At 29.8% G+C, this 9,881-nt stretch overlaps 1 protein-coding gene across 1 annotated transcript; it reads left to right on the top strand.

Annotated features, from left to right (window-relative positions):
- Window positions 1–381: 381 nt before the first annotated feature.
- Window positions 382–7,720, top strand: LOC129881451 (fatty acyl-CoA reductase 2, chloroplastic-like). Its single transcript, XM_055955657.1, has 9 exons — window positions 382–817; window positions 1,554–1,657; window positions 1,762–1,961; window positions 2,206–2,306; window positions 2,493–2,703; window positions 3,263–3,424; window positions 3,748–3,829; window positions 6,579–6,973; window positions 7,485–7,720. The coding sequence occupies exons 1-9, from the start codon at window positions 517–519 to the stop codon at window positions 7,648–7,650; spliced, it is 1,722 nt and encodes a 573-aa protein (XP_055811632.1). The 5' UTR covers window positions 382–516; the 3' UTR covers window positions 7,651–7,720.
- The last annotated feature ends 2,161 nt before the right edge of the window (window positions 7,721–9,881 follow it).

Raw genomic sequence — 9,881 nt, 5'->3', positions numbered from 1 at the left:
ATAAAAATAAAATTAAATAAAACTCTTACCACTTTTGTTACCTTGAATAAATAGTAGAGCTTCGTGCTGATAACGTGTTATAATATAAACGTGTTATAATATGAAGTAACTTGACAAATATAAAAGAGGGAGAAAAGAAAAGAGAAGAAGAGAGAGCAGTATGTTTTCTTATTCTATATCTATATTTTTGTTACATTGTGCACAAATCCGTGCAAGATATATATAAGCACAACAAATTGGTGATTTACCTAACTATTCAATACCTAACACGCTATTTGCACAGAAAAAGGCAATTTGCCTAACTATACAAGTGAGTGGGACCCACCTGTATAGAGACATCCATACATAACAAAACTCATAATATATAATTCAATAATCTGCCTAACTATTGGCCACACTTAGCACTAGCTCTCACAACTCATTTAATTTATACGGCACCTTGATTGTAAGAGTCCCTCTATAAATAATGTACAACATACTTTAGCTTTTATAATATACTATTTGTTTAATTGCCAAATGACAATGCTTCACCTTCAAAATATTTTTTCCCTTAATACAAGGGTACCAACAACTAAGTTGTTTTCTGAAAATAGTACTCATTTCTCTAGCAAATTTTCATACAAAATTAGATCAAATAAAACTAGTGATCACTTAACATTAGGAATTGATCATGGCATTGGCCCTTCTAATTCCTCTTCTATTAAAGCATTGGGTGATCATCATGGAGATGTTTTAGCTAAAAATGGAATAGGGATTGTTGACTTTTTTGAAGCCAAAAACCTTCTTGTCACTGGTGCTACAGGCTTTCTTGCAAAAGGTAATTTCATTGATTAGCATTTATAAAATGTGTGTTAAATTATGGGTTGGGAGATGAGGTGCATGGACATGTCACATGTTACTCCGCTTCATCAAAATGTTAGTATCATGTGAGATTGAACACCTTGGATAATCCTAATGAAGGAGGGATATATTTGAGTCATATGAGTAAGGATGAAAATATTTTTGTATGAAAAACATAACGTAGGATAAATTTAATCCTTTTCGTATAGTACATGGGCAAATTTGACTCTTTCGATCATAATAGTAATATTACAATGGAAGATGGTATATATGAGCTACAATTAATTTTTAATCCATCCTTGTTTTTATTTCTTTCCTAAAGTTGACCACATTTAATGTCGTCTAATAATTTAAGCCGTTAAAGAAAACACACTTCTATTTTTACTTAATTTTGTGAAATTTGAACACTTGTCACATTTCCTGTTAAAGTATGTGACCATCACATTCAACATATTAGAGAGAACATAGTTTTATCTACTTAATTATGTATGACGTTGATTCTTTTTTGTTGGTTGTGTCTGTGGAAAACCTTTTTGATAAATGATAATGGTGGCAGTGAGGCTCGAACACATGCATGACCTTGGCCTACTATGAGACCATGTGGAAATCTGTGCTTAACTTATCACATCTAAAATTTTAAGTTATTAGAAAGAACACACATTTGATCACTTAATTATATTCTCTAACATTTAAAATAAAACAATTCTTTGCAGTTTTGATTGAAAAGATGCTAAGAACAACACCAAAGATAAACAAAATCTACCTTCTTATAAGGGCAAAGAATAGGGAAGCTGCATTTGACAGATTAACAAGTGAAGTATGTTCATTTATGAATGTTTTTCTCTACTTTTTATTTAAAATAAATTTAAGTTTCAAATTAAATAACTAATTATGCTTGTATTCTTTTTTTTTTTCTGTCAGATAATAGAGTCAAAATTATTCAAATGTCTAAAAGAAATACATGGGAAATCTTATGAGTCATTCATAAGAAGTAAATTAATTCCTGTAGTTGGAAATATTCATGAGCCAAACCTTGGTATGGATATTATTATTTCTCAACAAATTGTTCAAGAAATTGATTTGATTGTTGGCTCTGCAGCAAACACCACATTTGACTTGAGGTTAATTAATTCTCTTTATATAATTTTTTTTCCATTTTTTTAGGATACATAATTTATTTAAAGAAATAGGCTGCATGATATACTTTATCTTATGATGGAATGAATATTACTACAAATTGAGCTTCCAAAATGGTTTATGTTATTAACTTGCTCTCGTTTGTATGTAACCATCTCATCTAAAAGTTGTTGGCATATGTATTTTTATTTATTTAATTAATTGTGTCTTCATATATTAATTGTCTAGGTATGACTTAGCTCTTGATGCTAATGTAAATGGTTCATATCAACTCATGATGTTTGCCAAAAAATGCAAGAACTTGAAACTCCTCATCCATTATTCAAGCGGTACGCATTTGAAAATTTATTAATAGAGAACAACAAACAGGTTTATTTTGATACAGTCAAACCTCTCTATAACAACAGTCATCTATAAATATTATAGTGTTTTTTTATATAATGACATTGTTATATAGAAGTTTGACTGTTATACAAAAAGGATTTGATTACTTATTCAATTTGTTTCTTTTAAAGCATATGCCAATGGAGAAAGAGAAGGCCTACTATATGAGAAGCCTTTCATCATGGGAGAAAGCATAACAAAGGAAAAACTCATATCACACTCTCCATCTGCTAAGTTTCCATCCCTCAATGCTGCCAATGAATTGGACTTTGTATCAAAGTTGAAGAATGCAATTAAAAATAATGGATTTGAGCAAATTATGAAAGACTTAGGAGCTGAGAGGTACGACTCTTTGAGAATGAAAGAAAGACTTTAAAGATTGTTGCAAAATATGGAAATATTTTATTCTGCGTAATACGTAAACACGCTCTTTAATTTGGCTTCAACTGATATTTATGTCGTTCAACTTTGAGTGTGCACAAGTAAGTACTTAAACTTGTATAAAATTGAACAAGTAGATGACACACACATCCTACATGGCATAATACACATAGGACGCCATGCAGGACACAAAATTACCATGTAGGACACCACCTAAGACGAATGTGTATGCTATTTGTTCAATTTTATACAAATTTAAGTATCTATTTGTGCATACCCAAAGTTGGAAGGCATAAATGTCACCTGAAGCCAAGTTGAAGAGCACATTTATGTATTATGCCTTTTTGAATTAACTAAAAAGAAAAAAAGTGTCACAAGACAGATGGAAATAACTTATAGAACAATAGACTATATAGTAATACAAGATTCATGGTCGACTGGTCGTTATGATATACATACATTCAATCTAGTCTAATTAAATAAATTATACTATATGATTTTTAATATAATTATACAATAGGGCAAAGTTGTATGGATGGCATGATACATATTCATTCACAAAAGCCATTGGTGAAATGGTGATAAATAGCATGAGGGAAGACATACCAATAGTCATTATTCGTCCCTCTACAATAACAAGTAGTTATGAACAACCTTTTCCAGGATGGGTACAAGGATTCAGGTATCTTATATTATACTCCTTTGGTCATTACGTGGCATCATTCAAATTTCGAGAGTTAATTTTTTTTTAAATTTTGAACGTAAACTGAAACATAAAATCTTATTTATATATGCTACGTAGGAATTATAAGTCATAATTATTAATCATTCAGAACAGTTCAATGACATATAAAATTACCATGATTAAAAAAAAACTTAGTTGACTCTCGAAATTCGAAATGTGCTACATAAATTATGAAGAAGGGGATAGTATTCAACTTCAATTTTCTTCTAATTTGTTTATAGTTGTTATAATGTTTTTTTTAATATTCTTCTCTTTCTCAGGGTAATTGACCCTGCAATTGTTTTCTATGGAAAAGGGGACTTTCCAGCTGTTCTTGCTGATCCAAATTGTATTGTGGATGTGGTAGGTATACTTTTCAGGTGCGGGTTTATGTGGGGCGGGGAGTTGAAATTTTTGCGAATTTATGTGTGTTTTCTCGCTTCGCGACGTTATTATTCCTTTGCACTTGTTATAGATACCACATGTATTTTTGCATAATAAGGGTCAAAATATGATTAAAAAATGGGGATAATTATTGTTATAGCCCAAAAAATGAAACTATTTATTATTGGATATCCATTATTTTCATATCTCTTGTTTTTAACTATCTTGCGCATTTGATACCATGAGAGTATATAATATACTCTGATGGTATCAAGCAGTTTCGCTGAAGCACTGTCTCTTTCTTCTTGATACCATCAAAGTATAATATACTCTGATGGTATCAATGAGAAACAAGGGAAGGGGCACTGACGTAAATACACGTTTGAGACCATGAGAGTATATATATATTCTGATGGTATCAAGAAGGAAAACACAGTGCTTCAGCGAAACTGATTGATACCTTCTACTCTAATGATATCAAAGAGGAGCAGTGATGCTGACGTCAACATGACGTCATGCGCGAAATTAAAAGGAAGAAAGTGGGGTAAGAGGGTAAATAATTTGGTCATGAATCTATTAAGAATAAATAATTTGAATTGGGTCCAATTTAGGTAAATAGTTTCACAATTAATCTATTTTGTATAGTTTCCCTAAAAAATACTCCTTTGTTCTAATTTATGGTCTCCCTCAATTCTATATTAATTTTGCCTGTTGTGGTATTTTCTTTTTGCACGACCTTTATGAAATGTGTTTTACAAATTCATTCTTATATCAACCAATATGGGTGTCAATGATACGGTTCGGACGATTGTTTTATGAAATTTATATCATATCATTTTTTTAATTAAATTAGTTCTTATAATCAAAATTAGACTTTTCAAAACCGTTTCATTATCTCGATTTTTCTTCGGTATCGATCTGATTCAATTAATTTTTGTTTTTTTATTAAAAAAAATATAAAAATTAGTACACACTATTATGTATACTAAAAAAACAAACAAACAAAAAAAGCTATTATGTATACTTGGGATGACTTTGACAAAAAATCTCTAAACATTTTTATTGTAAAGAGGTGATGAATCAAGAAAACAAGAATAGAAATTCATCACATTATATTATGATAGTGTAAAAAAATATAAAGCAAAGACAAAATATATAACTTACATCACACGAGTTGAAGAATCAATCAACATGAAACTCAAAAACTGAGTTTACTTTATTTATGTATCCAATAAGAGAAATTTAAACCATAAGAGAGGAAAAATATCTAATAACTTGTAGCTTATTATTCAAGATCGTTGGAATACCTTGTAGTTTACTAGTTACTACTCGAGAGTTGAGATATTAGAACTAATTTAATTTTAATCGGAGGAGAATAAAAAGTTTTAGTGTTAGGACTTTGAGTGTTAATTATGTTGTCGCTTGTAATCACTTCCATCATCTTGTGTCTAAAGCAAAAAAATTAATATTTTATTATTTTTAAATTTGATATATAAAATATATTTTACATATATATTATTCGGTACAGTTCAGTATTTTTTCGGTTAATTTTTATAAAATAAAAATTGTACCTAATTATTCGGTACGATTACAAATTTATATAAAAACCATCGATTTTATTAAAAGAAACCTAAAAATCGATTCAGTACGGTTCGATTTGGTGGTTAAGTTGGTGTTTTGAAAACCATTGACACCCCTATCAACCAATAATTTTTTCGGTATTTGAATAATTATAACATCAACCAATAGTCACTTGTTTAAACTCTTCAAATTTGTAATTTCTAGTTTATGTTACTCCCTCCATTTTAAAATAATTGAATTGGAGTGTTTCACGTACACCTTTTAAGAAAAGAATATTAAGACATTAATTAGACATTATTTTTTATTTTTACCTTTACTAATTATTTTCAAATTACTCTTTAGAATGACTATACATTAATTAAAGTTTTTTGAATTCATCACATAGGACATTCAAATGAAGGGTAAAAATGGAAGAATATTCTAAAATTATTCTTGAAGATTGAACAATTAAGTTAATTTGAAATATGAAAAATATCTAAACAATTCAATTATTTTGAAATGGAGAGAGTAATATTTTTTACTCAAGAACACTTAAATAAGCACATAATGAAAAAATATTAATTAATTTTATCTTGATCTTGTTAAATGATAAGTATTTTGGATTTCTTTTAATAGCCTTGACACTAATATGAGACAAAGTGAGTAACACTCTTTCCCTTTTCTAGTAAAATTAAAAAAGAATGAAACATTTATATATATAGTGCTATCTTCATCCGATAATCGTTGTCTACCTTGTAATAAATTAAATAGTTATCCTAAATTATTTGTCAATTTTCAAAATCAAGAAAGAATAATTAATTGTTTTTTTTCATTTTACTCTTACAATTATTTATCTTTTTGAAGTGTAAACAAGTTTGTAAAATTCCAAAAAGGTTTTTAAGAGGTAAATTAGTAAAACTATCTTCTTATTTATGATTTCTTAAGGGACGGAAAAATAGACAACTAATATGGGACATTGGGACTGATGGAGTAGTAATAATTTCACTTTGAACATCAAGTTTATCCTTAATAAGGTGATTCATAGAAACATAAGTATTTATACTTGTTTTAACCACAAATTTTAAAAGTATTTCTTTCATTTTTAAACTTCGTACCGGTCAAACGACATCACATAAGCTATTTGACAACTTGTGTTTCTTTGGTTTAGGTGTCAGTTGATGTGGTTGTAAATGCTACAATGGCTGCTATTGCCAAACATGGATACTTGCAAAGCCCAGAGCTAAATGTCTATCATGTAGCATCATCATTTGTGAATCCTTTATTATCATCACAACTTTTGAACTATTGCTATGAGTTTTTCTCTTCTTTTCCTTTTGTTAACTCAAAGGGGGATCAAGTGAAGGTTAAAAAGATGAAATATTGTGATAACATGTCAGATTTTTCAAATTATATTTCAAAGGAATTGCTCAAGCAACATGATGAAGTAGGAGAATTAACTCATGAAGTTGAACATTCAAAGATGCAAATGCGTTTTAAAAGGAAGGTGGAATATTTGAAGAACTTTAGCAAAGTTTATGAACCATATGCTTTCTACAAAGGATGGTATGACACTTTCTCCTTACTCTCATTGTATTTACTAATTCTAGACTAAGGGGCAGTCTGGTGCACAAAGTATATTGTATTCACGCAGGGTTCGAAGAAGAGTTGCACCTCAAAACGTGTGATATAGACAGACTATCTTAATGCAAACATTAGTATAATGGCTTTCACGGTTCAAATTTGTGACCTATATTTTATATGGAGATAACTTTGCCATTACTCAAATATTAAAAATAAATTTTTTTATCTCAAGAACATTTATATATAATCTAGTAAAATACTATGAGGGTGAGATGGTGTGGGGATCAGTAAGGGTTCAGAGTTGTGGGTGGGATGGTCAAGGGATAGGGATTGGAGCATTGGATGGGTCGGATCCAATGAACTTGAAATGTTTATGAAACTTGTTTTTTCTATTTCTATTAGGAAAGTATACATATTTTACATAGATGAAATAGAGTAAATTTTGTTTGTGCTCACTTTTTTTTCCTTTTTTCTTGTGTTATTGTTTTGCAAGGTTTCACAATGGCAACATGCAAAAATTAATGGAAGATATGTCTGAACAAGAGAGAAAAAGCTTTGAGATTGATTTGTCAAAGATAAATTGGAGAGATTACTTTATAGGAATCCATATTCCTGGAGTGAAAAAACATGTATTGAAAGGAAGGATAGCATCTTCCTAACACTTTTATTTGAATGGTTGTTAAGTATGGTTTCATAATATATCGTATTATATTGTGTTGTATTGTGTTATATTCTACTGTATTGTTTTAATTAATATAATATTTGAACATGTCGTATCGTTCTTTATCGTTACACCCCATATATAGAAGTAGGATGTACACATACATTGAAAGGTAGGGGGTCTGTTTTCGATATAGACCCTCTGCTCAAATTATAACTATCCGATGCAAGATTGTAAGAAAAGAGACAACAACATAGCAAGAAACAAAACCATCTTCATAACTATATTGAGAAGTATATAACAACAATAATAACATATCCAGTGTAATCCCACAAGTAGCATCTGAATAGAGTAGAATGTACGTAGACCTTGACTCCATCTTTATGAGGTAGAAAGTCTTTCCAATAGACCCTCGATTAAAAAAAAAGTATCTGAAGCAAGATTATAAGAAAAAAAGACAACAAAATAGCAAGATACAAAATAATCTCTATAACTATTTTTGGGATAAGTCTAAATTCCTAAATTTGGCATAGTAAAGTTATTAAGTGCATCTGTATTTATGTGACAATAAATTAATAAAGTGATGTAATATATGCAATAAAGTGAAGTTCTTGTATTGTATAATAAGAGATAATATATGCTACTTCATATTTACATAAATGCTATTGAGAGGGAAAACAAGGATTTGAAATAACAAGGCATAAAAACCATTCGACAAATGCGATTATAAACAAAATTTGAAATTTTCATAAATACATAAACCAACATTAAACATTATGTCACGCATTCCAATATATAATAAAGGGCAACCCGGTGCACTAAAGCTCCCGCTATGCGCGGGGTCCGGGGAAGGGCCTGACCACAAGGGTCTATTGTACGCAGCCTTGCCTTGCATTTCTGCCAGAGGCTGTTTCCAAGGCTTGAACCCGTGACCTCCTGGTCACATGGCAGCAACTTTACCAGTTATAAATTCTCTTGATATAATTTTTTTTCTCCATCTCAAATACATACTTTATGTTTTATATGTGTATATCTGTATATAAAAATTGTATAATATTTATATTGGTTAGAAAAAATTAACAATAAATCCGACAGATTTTTTTTGTAAAACCCCTTAAATACTATGCAACAATTCACAAAAGCTTATAACAAAATATAAACCTAAACTATTTTTTCCATAAATTTAGTCAGTATAATCAACATCAATTATACACCTTTTCTAATAATCTGTATATTTTTTTAGAGGGTTCCTATTAATTTTTCTTTAGGATCCAAAAAAGCTCCTATAGTATACTGTAGATTTTTTTGGTACGTTATTTCAGGAGAGTCCTTATATTTATAGAATTTGAGTGATGACTTTTTATAATAGTACTCATGTTCTTTCACGAACAAATATAATGTATTTGTTCCATTTAAGACGTTCAAATATTACAAACGAATTCAACGAATGATTCTCGTATAATATTTGATACTTAATTTAACAAGGGTCGAATTTACTTTAGTACAAGATATTTCATAATTTCGTGAAACTTGACGCAACATCCTCCTAAACAATAAAAAGAATCTTGGTATATAGATCCTTGTAATTAATGAGTTCAAATTGGTAAGGAAGTGTGTGACATATTTTCTAGTACTTTTATTTTCTAGATAGATGCAATTGCTATAACGGATTGCCTATTATCACATAACCAGATAACCTGCCTAGTCCATGTTAGAGAAGTAAGATTTGATATTTTATTGATTTATTTAATCTTGGAGTGTTTAGATTAACTTGCGGACATCTCAACTATTTCGATCGTCAGACTCAGATACCTGCTATCTTCTATCAATAGAGGTGTCAGATAACTCAATCTATCGATCAAGAATATGTTAATTTGAATTCTTATCTTCAAAATTTGTGCTCACTTTATTGATCAATAAACCACACCTTAGATGTTAATGTGCCCTTGGTCGATTATCAACCTCATTCCTGGTGAAAAAAATCATTTATATGAATACTAAGTTGCGGTGACCTCAACATATGGTCGATCATCAATGTCGTTCATGGTCGTTTAAGGTCATTTTCTTGATTTCAATGGTCGATTAAGGTCATTTTCTTGATTTCAAACTTACGAAAAGAAAAAAAAAGGAAAAAGAAAATAAAGGTTTTATTTATCGATCGCTACACCAAAATTAACTTACAATCAAAACATGAACTAGTTAACGCGCACATAACTTACATTAACTACT

This window comes from Solanum dulcamara, chromosome 3, assembly GCF_947179165.1.
Source record: "Solanum dulcamara chromosome 3, daSolDulc1.2, whole genome shotgun sequence".
Classification (NCBI taxonomy): domain Eukaryota; kingdom Viridiplantae; phylum Streptophyta; class Magnoliopsida; order Solanales; family Solanaceae; genus Solanum; species Solanum dulcamara.
Note: the sequence above shows the minus strand (reverse complement) of the source record. Positions and strands in the feature narration are given on the sequence as shown.